This window comes from Mustela erminea, chromosome X, assembly GCF_009829155.1.
Source record: "Mustela erminea isolate mMusErm1 chromosome X, mMusErm1.Pri, whole genome shotgun sequence".
Classification (NCBI taxonomy): domain Eukaryota; kingdom Metazoa; phylum Chordata; class Mammalia; order Carnivora; family Mustelidae; genus Mustela; species Mustela erminea.
This window is the reverse complement of record NC_045635.1, coordinates 109,466,392-109,482,788: the sequence shown is the minus strand read 5'-3', so window position 1 is coordinate 109,482,788 and position 16,397 is coordinate 109,466,392. Positions and strand designations below refer to the sequence as shown.

The following is a 16,397-nucleotide window of genomic DNA, read 5'->3' as shown; positions in this document are numbered from 1 at the left end:
CGGAGGGGGTGCTCAGAGATTTGGGCTTTTCTCATTTCTCCCCCAGACAGGCTGAGGCCACCCAGGGCCCAGGTGTGGTCTTGGTCACACACAAAGGAGGCCAGTCCCAGAGACCCTGGCGCCACCTCCCACCATCCCCGGGATCTCTTGTCCTCAGACGTGGAGTTCAACTTTCCACCCCCATCACCAACCACAACAACAAAGACGATGACAGGGAGATGAGAACTAATCATAACCGGAAAAAAAAAAAATCCAGTCACTAATGCTGGCATTGATAAGGCGGCTTCTTGTTGGTCCGTATTATTGCCTCATTCTGCAGTCTGGTGCTCGGTGGGGGAAAGGCGGGGGAGGTGGGGAAGGGCGAACGTGGGAGGAGAAAGAAGAAAAGGGAGAGGCTGCTTCCCAGGTCAACTGTTCCAGGGCTGGAACTCCACCTCCGACCCCAGGAGCCGAAGGAGCTCTGGCTCGTACCGCACCAGCTCCACAGTCTCAGAGGAGCCTGGGGCGGATCTGTCGTCCATGCCTCCGGGCCTCTCGGCTGGGGTCAGAAGCTGACTGGAGACCACTTGCCGGTAGAACTCAGCCTTGGGCAAGGTGGCAATTTCAAAGTGCGGGAACCGAGCCTGAAAGATCCTGGAGGAAAGCTTCAGCCTCTTCAGGACGTCGGTAAAGAGGAACCAGTTGCAGGGCCTGGAAGAAGCAAGAGTAGGAGTTAGGGAAGGGGGCTGGGGGGAGGCAGTGGAGTGCCGGGAACACTCCGGAAGGCCCAGGAAGGGTGACAGTCCGACCGTCCCCCACCCCCCACGCCAGACTAAACCAGGGGCTAAACTTTCCTGTTTCCTCCAGTGCCCGAACCAGCTTTCAGCTTCATCTCCAGCACTCAGCCCGTGACTGACCTCTTCCCAAAAAGTGGGAGCAGGAGGGAAAGGGAACTTCTTCCAGAACCTAAAACTCAGAGCAGCCATCCCCAGACCTTCCCCCACACCCCATGACCTGGAATTTACCATCTGCTGGGACCAGTTCTTCCCCCCAACCGACCCCTGCTACCCTGTCTGGTTTCCCTTTCCTGTTCTCACTCCCGCTTCCCCTGCCTCCTTGTTCTCTGAGACCTTCCCCAACAGACGGGGAGCCGTGGAGAAAGGCCTAAACTGCGGGTAATCTAAAAGGCATTTCTCTTTGGCTCTGGAATGCATTAGACAAGTTTTTTCTCCAGTGGCAGCGCCGTCCTTTCTGCAGGGCCGGAGCTCACATTACAGCCAGTCTGACTCTGCAGAGCACACCCGACCGGGCGGCAGCCTGGGGACAGCTGGGCGGGGTGCTGGCGAGGCCGCTCAGGGGCCACGCGCTCCCCGCGTTGAGCAAACCAGGAAGACATGAGGCATCCCTGCGTTAATGGTCCCCATTCCAAGGCACTCCATTCCCTCCTCCTGTGGCACTGTCCTGCCCCCAGCGGCCCCACCAGCCTCCCTAACCGGCTTCCCTCTGCCAAGAGTCACTCTGTTGCACCGCCACCCGCCCTCCCTGGATCCTCCGTTACTGTTCATTTACTAAAAGGAAAATTCGACCTTCTCACTCCCTGAACTGCTTTCCATGGATCCCTGGTACCTCCAGCCAACAAACAAACAAACAAAAACAACCCAACCGTCCAAATTCTTTACCGCAATATTGCAAGAGCTGCAACCCAAGACCTGCAAAACATGACCCCCTCCAACCTCTTCAGCCCAGTGCCCCCCTGTAGTAACACACAGACACACATACAGACACAGACACACACACACACACACACACGCACGCACGCACTGTATACCTCCACCCCACCAAGTGCCGTTGGATGAAGGACAAGCCCTCCTTTCTGAACCCGTTGGCCTTCGCTTCCACCTCTCAAGCCCAGCTCAGACGCCAGATCTCCTGGTCGCTCGTCCCACCTTCCACAGTCTCATGGCACCCGGTGCACCCCCCCCTTTTATAATACTTCAAACACCGCCCATCTCAGAAAGACTACAAAAGCAATGTTAACTGTGCTTCCCTCCGTGGCACAGGAATGGGGGACCACTATTATTCACTGGACACCTTGCTCAACTGTGGGACATTTTTATTTTGTGTCTTATATACTCGTCTGTCTCCTGCACTAGCCTGGAGATGCTCTGAAGGCCGTATTTTGGCCTTTGGGGTTTGCCTGGTGTGCCTGCTGAAGACACGGTTACGGGATGGAGTGTTCCGCACAACACCGAGCTCTCCTCCTCAGACCCACACCCCTGCTCCCTAAAATGCAACGCTCTTCCCAGGGACTGTAAACATTCTTCTTGCGCCGTCAGGAAATGGAGTGCTCCGGCTTTCAGAGAAAGGGACTATAGATACCATACAGCTGGACCATCACTTTCAAAGAATGAAAAAGAACCCTCAGAAAGTTGGTCCTCAGAATCCAGCTTCGCTTTGCTGATTCCAAAGGCAGTTCTGAACCCCGCAGGGCCTTAGGGTCATCATTCTACACCTTCCCTACTTCTTTTGTTAGAGATCTTATTGATTTGAGAGACAGCTCCAGCGTGCAGCACGGAGCCAGTAGGGGAGGAGCCGAGGGAGGGAGAGGCAAAATCAAGAGTCCGGAGCTCAACCGACTGAGCCGAGACACCCCTACACTCTCCCTACTTCTTGGAGAATCTGTATTCCCCACTGCACTGCAGCTGTGGGGAAGGACAGATTCCAAAGAGGCAAGGGCGGAAGGGAGGCCAGAACGTCAGGAGACCCAGCTTTGCCCAGAGCAAGCTTTCACGTGAAAACTGGATTGCTGCGTGGCAAGTGGCCCTCGGTTGCCCCATGTTCCATCCACACCTGACGCACACTACCCTAGTCCTTTTGCTGCCTGGGTCCCCAGATCCTGTTTCAGAGAAGGCGGTGCTGAATACCGTGGAAGAATTAATTAACTGTGCAACACTATATCCCAGAGGCCCTGCCCCGCCCTCAGGGATCAGCTGATGCCCAGAAGAATAAGGACCCAAAGCCCCTGGAACTTGATCCCTACCAGTGTCATCATATAGGCTATTTTTATTCTTATCAGGCCCTGAGTGAAGGGATGCACAGAGCCTTGCGGCTCAATGGGTAGAGTCATCAACTCAAGGGACTCACTTGAAGGGCTCCCGGTCCCCCGTCCTCCCCTCTCTCTGCCGCGTGCACTTTGTGGGCTTTCACTCTTTAAACATAAACAGGGTTGGGTACCTTAAATATGGGTATTAAAGGAAAAGATCCCTAAGAGTGTTTGCAAAGGTATTTGAACTATGTGAAGACACCAAGAAGAAGAAAATACTGAGCGATGGAGGCTAAGAACCAAAGGACAGGTCATCCAGCGTCCCCCTAAGCAGCACAGCCACACGCTGCCATCGGTGAAAGCCGGCCAGAACCCCAGCCTCGCGAACTCCCTCCTGGATCATCAGGTGAAGATGAAGCCGGGTTTGCTCTAATGGAGTCAGGTATAGTCTAGTCTCTGGAAACGGGTGACACCCGTTAATCACATATACAGTCATCTGACATGACAGTGCCCGTGCCATCATCTTGCCAACGTGAAGGCTCCGAGAAAGCAGCCTACGGATTACTTAAGGACCCCAGCAACCCTTTAGCTATGGCAACCATATGTCGCAGTTTTTCCAAGAATCTCAATTGCAAATATTCTGTCTGGCTGTTCCCAGAAACCACAAAAATGTTCCAGAGATTCTAATAGTTCATCAGCCCAAATATCTCCCAGATCATCTCTTCCACCCAGGAAGAGCAGCAGAATCCTTCGGAGAGCAAATCGAGGTTTGGGGTTTGGGAAGAACACAGAGTCCATCAACCTAGAGCTTCCAGCCTCTGTTCGGAAGATAACTGAGCAGGGCGGGAAAGTCAGGCTGGCCTTGGTCATGTGTCGGCTTTCCCGAGCTCTAGCGTTTGCTCGCCGGGTCTCTGCTTCCTTCTGGAGAGCTCCACCCTTCCCAGCGAGGCAGGCCAGGGGTTGCCAGGATCCTGGCACTCCGTCCCTGTAGACACTTACCCGCGGGACACTGACACTTGGAGGTTGTAGCAAGGGAGAAGAGGCTTGTCTGAGAGCTCGAACATGAAATCATCCTCTTCCACATCATCTCCTTCTTGATCAGAGTTCCCGGGAGGATTATGCAGGAGGTCACAGGCGAAGCCATCTTTTTCCTCTGTAAGGAGAGCACGTGGGATATTAGGACTAAGCTACATGCACAAAACTGAAGAAAAGAAATGCTCCAACAGGAAAAGGCACCTGAAGGTGGGCGAGCAGGAGACAGACCCCGGGCTGGGGCGCAGTTTCACTGATCCCATGGTTCCCACCCTTGGGAGGGCCCCTGGAAGTTCTATCCCTGGGGGACACAATTCTGTGGCCAGAAATTCATTATACTCCTCTACCTTTCGGTTGGAAACAAGCCAGGTGATATGAAGGGTGAGCCGCTGGGCTGTTGGAGATGAAGCCTGCCGGTTCTACGGACCGTCGAGGGCGAGGGAGAAACACCTGCCTGGCCTGCTGGTCCTCAGAAGCCCAAGGGGGTGGCTCAGCCAGTTCCTTTCCCAGCCCACATGTCTGGGTGTGGCTCACTTCATTCCATCCCAACGTCCTCCTGCTCCAGCTTCCCCAGGGCTTCGGGGTGGGCACCTCCCCCACTCTGCAGCCCTGACCCAGGGGAGGGGTGCTGACGGCCTCACAGATAAAGACTCTTCTAGGAGAGGAAAGCCTGGGTCAGAGGCTAAGGGCTCGGGAAAGGACGGCCTGAGAAAGCATGTACGGTCGGGTCCGGGCAGGGAGGGGGGGAGAGCGGCCCAGGGGAGGGCCTGGGTCTCTCCTGCGTGGGAGCAATGCCCGAGACAGGACGATGCACAGTAGGGGCTTCTGATAGGGTTAAGACAAAGCAAGGGAGGAGGAAAACATTACCCAGGGCAGAAGTGGGACAGGGCGAATGAGGGGCGGCTTTGTGTGGATCTGGGCGGAGCTAGGGTTTGGGTTGAAAGGGTCCCTAAGTTACTAACAGGTGGAAAAGGCTGCCTCTACGGGGTCACTCCTGTCTTTGAGAACAATTCATGAAACCCAAAGCAATCCCCCATCTCTGAGCCACGGACAAGCATGGGAGGAATCCGACTCCAAGCTTACCCAACACAGAACTGCTGTAAAAGTCCCAGGACACGCCAGGGTCACCCTCTGCCCGGCCCTGAAGATCTGAGAGGTGATCTGATGAAAGAAGAGAAGGCAGTGAGACCAGGAGGTTAGGCTGGAGAAGGATCTAGAGACAAAGCACGTCCATAGAGGGCTAAGAGGATGGGAGAAGGGAAGGAAGGACCACAAGAGGGCCTGGGAGCTACCAGAGGGAGATATGTTTCCTGCTGTTAATCCAAGGTTGCCAACCAGCAGCCAGGAGCCAAATCTAGCCCACTGACCACCTGGAGTTTGGTTCAGTGTTTTTAAACCAAAAAAAAAAAAAAAAAAGTTAATTAACATCAAAGGTTTTAAAATTGAGAGATTTCACCTAAAAATCTGGATTTCCATCTTTTCTTGAAAAAAAAAAATCAGAAAATCTGGCAACACTGCGTCCCGCATTCCTGCATGTCAACAGTTGGCTAGAGGGAGAGGCGACATGTGCGTTCTCCGGCTCAACAGTCCCCACCCAGCCTGCTCTGCTCTCCTCACGATCAGCCCCGAAGGCATTTAGGTCTGGGATACAGGCTCGCTCTTCGTGGTGTAAGGAATGGACCCTGCCAGGAGAATCTTCGACCTATCCCAAGATTTCAATTCCCCTGCGGGTCACAATGTTCTTATAGCCAATCAGGGTCTCTCCAATTCAAAGTAAGATAAGGAAGCATAATTCCTTCTGTTTCATCTTTGGAAAACATGGGGGAGAGGACCGAGTTTATCCTCATAAAAACCTTTTGCTTACACTCCTAGGTATATACCCAAAAGAACTGAAAACAGGTGTTCAAACAGAAACTTATATACAAATGAATGTTCCTAGCGGGTCTACTCACAATAGCCAAAAAAGGAAAAAAAAAAGTGGAAACGACCCAAATGTTGTTAAGCTGATGAAGGGATAAACAAAACATGGTCTAGCCATATAATGGATCATTATTCAGTTATAAGAAAAAACAAAAAACAAACAAACAAACCTGACATACACTACAATATGCATGAACCCTAAAAACATTACACTACATGAAAGAAGCCAGACACAAAAGGCCATATACTGTACAATTCCATGCTCAGAGCAGGCCACTCTAGACAGACAGAAAGCAGACTGGTAGTCGGGAGGGAACAGGAAGCGACTGCCTAATGGGCACAAGGTTTCCTTTGGAGGTGATAAAGTTCTGAAACTCAGCGGGGATGGTTGCACAACGGTCCGGACGTACTGAATGTCATTCAATTGTATACTTTAAAATGGTTCCAATAGATCACGTTTTGCTCTAAGTACTTTTCCCTCCCAAACACATTTTAAAGCACTTTCCACATACTTGACCTGAGGACAGACAGCAGGTTGCTGCTGCTTTGCCTTCTTTCTGCCTAGCTCTGCAGCAACTGTGCAATTGTCTCACCTCGCAACCCCATGTGCACACAAAGCAGGTTTTCATGACAAACCCAATGGTGTCATCTGTGAGCACGTGGCCCAGTGGTTGCCAATATGCCACCCGGCACCTCTGGCAAGCTGACTTCGCTCTGTATGCTTGCTACCTGCCCTCCAGCGACACTTGGGCAAAGGGCCGGGGTGAGAGTCCAAAGGGCACAGAGGATGCCAGGGTGCCCTAGGGAAGCCAAATCCCAGGAGGAAGGTGGCGGCGCCTCCTCAAGGCACGAAGCTGGTTTTCCCCGGGGAAAGGCACCAACTGCCCTCCAATATCCTCCCCTTTTGGGTCACACATCGTATCCACAGAAACGCCTATTAGCTCTTGTGAGCTCCTGAAAGAAATAACTTTTTAGCAACCTTCTAGGAGATGATGGCTTTCTTCTGGCAGGAAAAAGCAGCCAGAGAGAGCTTTCAAAATAATGGCTGAGAAGCTACAGTGGAAAACCTTTAGTCATGTATGTTAGATCTTTTTCTATGTACTCTGCAAAACAACGCTGAGGTCACGACTGGCCGTTTGGGCACTTTTCTGTACCCTGTGCCCTTGAGACTTGGAAAGAGTTTCTTCCAGAAGCATCAGTCAGGGAGCTGCCCATGGTGCCTGGCCTAGTGCTAGGTGTCCTGGGAGATGAAGGTGTGAGATTGTTAAGTTTCCAAAAGGCGGGCACCACGTCTGTCTGGCTTGTCACTGTCTCCCCATGACCTAAGCCCAGGTTCCTGGCGCATCATAAGAGCGCAATAAATATATGGGGAAGACACGGAGGGAGGAATTACTCCAAGGCAAGACAAAATAGCGCGCCTGCTTTAGCAGCCGGGTCCCAATCACTGCTGTAACCCTCCGCCCCCACATGCCCTGAGAGGTCACATGGTGACTCCATCAGAGCAGCCCTCACTCACCACGTTCCTGGGGCTCCTCTCTAGGGACTGCCTTCAGAGCCCCCAGCATGGCACAGGCCCCTAGTTCTCCTCACTGACAGCAAGTCTTGGTCATCTGCAGGGGAATCTGCCTTTCTGAGGCAGCCCAACGTGAATCAGCAGGAGCCTAGATGTGGACGTCGGAGCAGGCAACGGGGGTGCACCAGAAGCGACTCCGCGGCCTGCCTGATGGGGCAGCTTCCCCGCCCGCTGCCTCAGAGGCTCCTCGCACAAGCAGGACGAAGAGAGCCTTTCCTTTGCCTTGACTGGCCCTTGCCCCTTCCCGCCACTTTCAGTCCTTTGCTCTTTTCCTCTCCCCGCAAAAGTGCCCTCAGCCCGGCAATCCTGTTCCCGGCTAAACCTCCCTGAGAACTGCAAACAGGTAGTCCCACCAGTGGCCGCACACACGCGTCCCCGGCGGCACCAGCCGCAGCAGGCAGACAGCACCGACGTCCCTCGGCTGCTGAGCGGCTAAAGACAACGTGGTAGAGCCATGTGATGGCACACTGTCCAGCCTTCAGAAGGAAGGATGTACTGAAACATGCCACTACACAGGGGGACCTTGGAAACGTGGCACTACCTGAGCACAGACGCAGACGCAAAAGGCCCCGTGTTGTACGGTTCCAATACACGCAACGTCCAGAATGGGCAAATCCACAGAGTCAGGCAGTAGATGGGGGTTACTGGGGGCTGGGGGGGGGATGGAGAGCAACTGCTTAGTGGGTGCGGGGTTTCATTCTGGGGCTCATGAACATGTTTTGGAACCAGACAGAGGCAGTGGTTGTATAAGGTTGTAAATGCACAAAACGCCACTGAATCATTCGCTTCGGAGTGGTTGATTTGATCTTCTGTGAATTTCACCTCCACACATGAAAAATATGTTTTAACTACTCAGCGTGTGAGAGGTCAGCCTGACAATCAGAGTTTCTCTCTTTCTTGGGGTCCCAACATACCGCTCCCTGTGTCCTCCAACCAAGACACCAGCTGAGGGACATGAAGCGGGGACAAAAACCAAGAACAAGCCATCTTCGAGGCCGAGGTCTCCAACAAGACAAACAAAACCTGTGATTCCGTGACCTCAGGGGATACACTGCTGACCCTTTCATCAGCAGAAGGAAAAGCAGTCCCAATACTTCCTCAGATGCCCCAAACCAAACTGCAACAACTCCCCCAGGCCCCTACATTCTTTCTGACAGGGGAGGGACACGAATCTGTTTTCCCTCAAGTAGCCTGGATATTATTCTTTTGTTCAAAGGGTCAAAGGCAAATTGGTCACATGCCTGCCTGTATTTTGGCCCAAGGAGGAGGTCTTCCCAAGGCCTCTGAGAGTTTGGATGGCTTGTTGCTCCAAGCCTGAGGATGAGAAAGAAAGGGCTCTGCTGCCTGACCTCCAGAGCCCGGTGCCCTGCCTGAAATCCACGGATGAACGGATGGATGGGGTTGCCGCCACACCCTTCCGGATCTCAGGAGAAATGGGCTTCCCTTTAAGCCAACTCAATACAGAAAAATCCACTTACAACCCAGATGGACTGCCAGCATCTTTGACTTCGTGAAAGGATTCACTACAGGATATTGGTAAATAGTGACATGCCTTTGTGTATTTAAAAGAGGATTCAGGGGCACCTGGGTGGCTCAGTGAGTTAAAGCCTCTGCCTTCAGCTCGGATCATGATCCCAGGGTCCTGGGATCGAGCCCCACATCGGGCTCTCTGCTCAGCAGGTAGCCTGCTTCCTCTTCCCTCTCTCTCTCTCTCTCTGCCTGCCTCTCTGTCTACTTGTGATCTCTATCTGTCAAATAAATAAATAAAATCTTTAAAAAAAATTTTTTAAAGTATCTCTCCACGAGATATTAAAAAAAAATAAAATAAAAGAGGATTCAATTCCCAGACTTTTCCAAAACAGGGGCCTCGCACAAAAAGAGGGAAACTACACCACGAGCAACACCGAGGCTCGTGCTCATCTTCTCCACCTGCAGAAAATGGAGGCCTTCGCACCCTACAAGGATTCGCCTTCATCTTCTGTCCTGTGGGATCACTACTGGGGAAGGAAGAAGACAATCAATCTATAGAGAGTCTGGTCAGGCAAATGCTTGGGGATGAAAAGCAAAAAGCTTTTAAAATACCTCAGCCAGACAGACATTAAAAAAAAAAAATAAGTCCAGAAATCCACCCAAATGCATCTAGGTTTAGGGGCTGGGGAGGGGGGCAGTGAGGGAAATGCCTCCCAAACTTCCAAGCCCAGGGTCAGGATGTCTCCTGCAGCCACTAGGGAGGCTTGTCCAGTGGTTCCCTGAGAGTTGCTGGGTGGGGGAGGGGGTGACGAGATTCAAAAAGAGGGAAAAATACTCGGTTCAAGGAATTAAGCTCATCATTATGCCACTGAACCATTCACTTCCAAATGGTTATATGTCATTAATTTCACCTCAATTAAAAAAAAAAAAAAAACACCTGAGTATTATTTCGTCATCCCATGAAAACAAACTCTGGGCCCAAGTCCCCTCTCCAAGGAGCCGCTGACTACTACCAGTGCCTGCCTCCCCGGGGTGCTGGGCCAAGGTCCTAGCCTGGCTTGCTAGCACTGTCCCAAAAAGCCAGCCAGAGATCTGCCTTTGAGGGCACTTGATATCTGCATGGAAAAGAGGGGACCCTGTGCGAACACTCCTTTCAGCTCTGGGTCCCCATTACAGTGCTGAAGCTCCAGGTCTACAAAGTTGAGACGAAATGTTAAGATTTGAATGAAGGTGTTTGGCCTGGACAGGCTACCAAATGCCAGAATTAAGAAAAGTCTTCTCTTGGGGCGCCTGGCTGGCTCCATCAGTACCGCATGTGACTCTTGATCTTGGGGTGGTGAGTTCGAGCCCCCACATTGGTTACGGAAATTACTTAAAAATAAAATCTTAAAAAATCTTGACTCTGCAATGTGGGCTGGCATCCGGGTGACTTTAAGGAGGCATCAAAAGGCTGGCTAGTAGTTGAGATTAGCTAATGGAAATGAGGAGAAGGGGAAATGTGTCGGTTTCTAAATTTTTAACTACTGAAAATGGTTTCAACATTTGGATTCCTTTGGGATCTTGAAGAAGGGGCCAGGGAAGAAAAGAGTTTGTCTGCTTACTTAGGTGGTCCGAGATAGCTTTATTTGGATCCAGAAGGCCCGGAGACCCTCAGGAGGCCAGTTTCTAGCCCCAAGAGAACCCCCTGGATTAAACCTGTTGATCAGAGACAGAGCTTCATGCAGTGTTCTTATCATGTTGAGAAGTTCTGGGTGTTCATCTGTGCCAGCTTCCCCTGGGAATCAAGTCAAGTGCAGACAATGTGTGTGTCTGTGTGTGTGTGTAAGTGCACGTGGCACATGATAAGGGAGAAAAGGTCACAAAGGGTGGCTTGCCCTGAGCCCCACACCCCCAAGACAGTGCAGCCAAAGTGAAGAGGAGTCATCACTAGCCCAGGACAAATGACCAAATGAATATCCCCAAACTGCTCTGCCCTGCAGGGACAGAGGTCCGGGACCCCAAGGCCGGGAAGGGGGAAAAGGCAGTCCTGCCCCTAGGCAGAAGGGCTGGGTCCCAAAGGGAGGCCTGAGGCCTGTACACGGTGACCGGGGACTGCAGGGTTTAGTCAGCTCGACTGAGGGCTGGATGGAGGCTGGCTGGGCAGGAATCAAGGTCTCCCACCATGGCCTCCCACCACTTCCTCTCCGGCTTTTATTAGTATCAAGGTCATGCTTCCCACCTAGCTCTCCTGCCATGGGGACTTTTAGTTCATGTTCCTTTGTTTCTCCTTCCATCATCAGCTATCGAGTTAAGCTTTGCTCAATAACTAAATGATCCCCTGGTTGGGAATCCAGAACTCTACCTTCAGGGATCTCCAGAATCTGGAATCTGGAGCCAGGTTCCAGGTGAGAGTGAGCAGTCTTGAGCAAACCCTGGGTCTCGTGGACTCCTGGTCTGAGAGTGGTCAACCACGAACACGGAAGCCTCCACAGAGGGTCAACAAGACGACTGCCAAGGGGCGCCTGGGTGGCTCAGTGGGTTAAGGCCTCTGCCTTCAGCTCAGGTCATGATCCCAGGATCCTGGGATCGAGCCCTGCATCGGGCTCTCTGCTCAGCCCCTCTCTCTCTACCTGCCTCTCTGCCTACTTGGGATCTCTGTCTGTCAAATAAATAAATAAAATCTTTAAAAAAAAAAAGATGACTGCCAGCTGCCTCATCTGTCCAGCACTCTGGCAGTCTGAAGAAGAAACTGCTAGAGCGAGGGCCGAGCTGTGACGTCATTAAGGAGGTGGGGTTCCTTCATTCAGTCAAGTCTGAGGAGCTTCCCGGTGAGTATGTGCATACTAGACTTCTCTCCTTCCCTCTGCCCTGCTGCCCAACTCAGTAGAGCTATCTAACTGCAGGCACAAAGTGGCCATCCACTAATGAAAAAATAAATGCACGTTGCCTTGTGGTCCTTGCCATGGGCCTGAACACCAGACACTTTTCTCAAGGAGCCAGGTGAGGGAGAAAGCTCTCTGCTGAGCAGAGAGCCCGATGCAGGGCTTGATCCCAGGATCCTGGGATCATGACCTGAGCTGAAGAAAAAGGAACAGGGAGGTGCAGAGGGAACGTCAGTTACCACAGGAAGAGGCTGTGAAAAACAGCATCCGGGGCACCTGAGTAGCTCAGTCAGTTAAATGTCTGCTTTTGGTTCAGGTCATGATCTCGGGGTCCAGGGATTGAACCCTGCATCTAGCTCCTTACTCAGCGGAGAGCCTGTTTCTCCCTCTCCCTCTGCCCTTCCTCCCTGCTCATGTGTGTGCATGCTCTGTCTAAAATAAAAAAAATAAATAAAATCTTTTTTTAAAAAGAGAGAGAAATACAGCCTCAGAAGGGGTCCCAAGGGTTCCACTCTGATCACCAATAAGGAGAAAGTACAAAGACAAAAGCAAAATGCTTAGTGTCACTTCTTTGTAACTAACATCCCACTCAGAACAGGGGTCAACACATTTTGCCCCCAGCTCAATGCATCAGTGGGGCGGCTGTCTCCCTACGTGGGCCCACCCCACATACCTCGCTGGGAAATGGGTCCCCGTGGGCTGCCATGGCCCTGAGGAGGATGCATGCGATGTGGATACTCATGGCATTGGAACAAGAGGAAGTGGACCTCTGGGCTTTTTAAAGTGCATAGAGATTTCTGAGACACTTCAAGGAAAGCCTATAAAGAGGGCTGACGCCCCTCATGGGAGCTGTTGGAGATGAGGGGAGATGAAGAATATCTCCTCAGGAGTTCAGAAATGAGAGGCCAACCCCAAGGATGATGGCTTCAAGCCTGGGGCTGTGCTTACCGCTGAGAAAGCGCTTCATGGTGTCGCTGCTGGCCAGCTTCATGGCTGTCTGCCCCGAGTAGGTGGCCAGTGTGGGGTCAGCTCCATAGGACAGCAAGAGCCAGATGGTCTCCAGGTTGTCATTGACCACCGCGTCATGAACCGGCCTGCGGAGGTGATCCAGGGTGAGGACAATGGGGCCCAAGCAGGAACCTGGGTGTCTAGCCTCAGGCTACTTCATTAGGGGAAAGTAACCTAACATGAGCCCAGAATAATGTGGGTAAGAGTTCGTCTCTGAACTGTACCCCCCCATCAGATCTCCCCACTTCCTTCTCTCTCTGCCTCTTTCCCCTCCCTCCCATCTGTCTCTCAGGTTCTCCCTACATTTGGGACAGTCCCTGAGGTACACTCTAGCTCCACTGGTTGCTCTGGAGTTCGGGAGAGAATGGGCCCCTGACTGAGGATAAACTTAAAGCGGCTGCCGGGGGTATGAACAGAAAGATCTGGATGACTGCCCTGGAGCAGGGACGAGTGGAGTCCTGGTAAAGCTGCCCTTGTCAGGATGATCCCTAGATAACCCAACCTCTCCTTGGGAACCAACGTGGGCTGGCCGGCCGGAACTCGTCCACCCCTGCCCCAAACTGCCCCCCTACAGCGGTCGGTAGCCGTCTTCCCGAAGCACTTCCCGACAAGGCCTGGTGTGCTGCGAAGGCCCAGGCTGCAGCAAGTTCTCTGGAGTGAGGGGCTGAGCTGCGGGGCCGGGGGTGCGGGGGAGGGGGGCTGGGGAGAGGCCTTCTTGCCTCGTGCCATCTTGCGCACTGCAGTTCACGTTGGCCCCGTGCTCCAGCAGGATGTTCAGGATGTCGGTCCAGCCCCTGGAGCAGGCCTCGTGCAGGGCCGTGTAGCCAGCATTGTCGCGGTGATTCACGTCTTCGCTGTCCTTCTGGAGGCAGTAGAGAACAACGTCCTGCAGAGACAGGGGCAGCTCCATGAGCGAAGAGAGGCCTAAGTCTTGAAATCACCCCAGTTAGGCTCGAAGCTCTCCAAACGTCCAAAGAGAAAGTCTTAGAGCCTGCACTTTATTCTGGGGCCTAATGGGCAAGTCTCAAAATCTTCTGTCAATAAAGTCAGTCCTGAGGTGCCATGGCCAGGCCCTCAGCTCTGGGCTATTTCCTTTGCAGTGGGGAGACACGTATTACGACCAAGGATATTCCCTCATCTGGGCGTGGGTTGTTGGGGTGAGGTCCGCAGAGAGGCTCACCTGCCCACCCAGAGCTCAAACTCTCAGGCCTCAACTCCCTGAGTCCTGGTTCCCTAGTCTGGGGCTTTGCAAGAGGGCCCCAGACCAGAGAAATGAGGCATGTGCTGGCAAGCACAGCCTCTGGCGGTAACTGGAGAACAAGGAAGAAAGAATGGGTTGAAGTCCTCTCCCTGGACGCTGGTGTTAATAGTTGTAAGTGCTGTCCCTGGATGTTTACCCCAGGGCAGTCCGTTCTTGCCTTCCCCTCAAATCGGGATTGCTCTGAGTATACCTCAGCGTGGTCATTCACTCACCAAGTACAGATGAGCCTCCCTGGGCTACACGACAGGACCAGAGGCAGGACTCCGGGACTAGAAGCACCCCAACTGGTCTGAGAAGAAGCTGGAGAATAAGCTGAGGGGGGAGGGAGGGGTGGCCCCCTCTTCTGAGGGGAAAAGGCAGGCAGCAGTACCAGAGGCCTATTATTAGCCCTCTCTCCGGCCCTGGGGACATGGGCGGCTCAGGCATCCTGACCGACAGTTAGCTCACAGGCTAGCCAGCGAGAAAAAAGTGCGTGAGAAATGAGAAAGTGAGTGAATAAGCAAGCGAGTGTGTGCCTGTGTCGGGGGTGCTGTCTCCTGGATATACAGGAACTATTCCGCTCGCTCAGGAGAGCACAAGGCCCCTACCTTCCTCCCCAACGCAGACACCGTTGGCCCCTCCCTCAGGCCTCAGACTCCTCCTCCTCCCTCCCGTGACAGGCCGCCCAACCTGCTCCTGTCCTGCGCTGGTTGGTTCTCCTATGGCCTCCTACTTGCTGGTTTGGCCCCAGGTAGAAGAAGATTAAACCTGACGGCAGGGGTTGGTCATCTTTTTTTCTTAGATCTCCCTTGGCACCTACCCTGGCCCCCAAACTAGGCACTCAGGAGAGACGGGCAGCTCGCCAGTGAGCCACTGTCAAGGCAGTTCTCCTGTGCCAACCAGCCCGGCTGGGGCTGCGCCCGTATTTAAATGAGTCAGATATAGGGACTGGAAGCCTTACATCAAGGCCTACTCTAAAACCCAAATTTCCACCCTTAAGAGCAAATCCTTAGGAGATAATTGGTGCAGTGGGCAAATACACGTGGTCAAGGAGTTCGTATCAACAAAAGTGCCTGACAACGTTTTATCATAGTCACAGAGCCAGGCTTCCGCCCTACCCTGGCACCTGGGAATCAAAAAGACCCTGGTAGGAATTCAGACTCATACCTATGTAAGAGTTGAATGGTCCTGGCCACATCATCTAGCATTGCTAAGCCTTGATGTTCTCACGTGTAAAATGGAGCTAATAAAACCTACCTCCATGGTCAGTGAAGAGCTACCCCAGGGAAGCAGTGTGGGTGTGAGGAGAGAAGCCCTGCCTGCCAGCGCGCCACTGACTGCTGGCCCCTGGGAGTCCCAGTGAGGGGAGGCTGGAGGGTATGAAGAGTGAGCAGTGATCACCCCTATTTCCTCTCTGAGTGGGGGAGCTGCCACAAAGCAAAGTTTAAGACGACATCAAAACCCCGTTTCTGGCCTACAAATGTGTTGGATTATCAATATTTCAATTCTTTTCAATCCCAACTGATACGCCAATGAGCTTGCGTTCCCACGCTCCCTGAGAGCAGTGAGGCGGCCCCAGAAGCCATCTGGGCCGTAGAAGGAGTCCAGTGGAGGTTGAAGCCCCAGGTCCAAACGAAGTCCCGCCCAGGCCACAGAAGACACAATTGGGAGAAGCTTCTCCACAGATGCTGGGGATCTCCCTACCTTATAGCCAAGACGGGCCGCCCGCTGCAGGAGAGTCTCGCCCGCGTTTTTGTTCACTATGAGCCGACGTGCCTCTGGAGGGATCTGCCGGGCTGTAGGTGACTCGGAGGCCTCCTCTGGGCCGGCACTTCGGGACTTAGAGGGTGTGCATGGTTCTGTGGGTTTCACTGGGGTGGGAGGCTTGGGAGATTTTGTCTTCTGCTGGCTCCAACGACCTTTGCCCTGGAAAGCAGAGATGGGGTCCTGGATCAGCACAGCTTCCCGTCCACTCCCACCCAGATGTTGAGGGGCTCAAATCCTCAACCACATAAGCCGACAAATGACCAAGGGATTGAAAATCAGAGACAGAGGGGACATCCTAGCTTCCCCAAAGCACTCCACATGCCTTCTTTACCTGCCTCCATTCCATTTGTTGCAGTTTTGACAAGTCCTATTTCTAAATGAGTGAAGCAAACTGATAGGAAGGAGAAGTGGAGACAGGTATCTTTGACCAAAGACGTACAGCTGCTAAGGCTTTCAGTCTTGTCGCAAAAACCTGCCTCTTAACCTGCCCCAGGCTCTTGCCAC

At 52.9% G+C, this 16,397-nt stretch overlaps 1 protein-coding gene across 9 annotated transcripts in view; it reads right to left on the bottom strand.

The window, feature by feature from the left end:
* Positions 1–266: 266 nt before the first annotated feature.
* BCORL1 (BCL6 corepressor like 1) overlaps positions 267–16,397 on the bottom strand; it is a 60,455-nt gene continuing 44,324 nt past the window's right edge. For all 9 annotated transcript variants that reach the window (XM_032330227.1, XM_032330221.1, XM_032330225.1 and 6 more), the window contains 6 exons: positions 15,831–16,052; positions 13,606–13,772; positions 12,827–12,972; positions 5,138–5,215; positions 4,022–4,175; positions 267–690 (listed from right to left, as the gene is read on the bottom strand). In XM_032330227.1, coding sequence (XP_032186118.1) covers positions 408–690; positions 4,022–4,175; positions 5,138–5,215; positions 12,827–12,972; positions 13,606–13,772; positions 15,831–16,052 — 1,050 coding nt within the window. In that variant the 3' untranslated portion in view covers positions 267–407. The remainder of the gene's footprint in view (positions 691–4,021; positions 4,176–5,137; positions 5,216–12,826; positions 12,973–13,605; positions 13,773–15,830; positions 16,053–16,397) is intronic.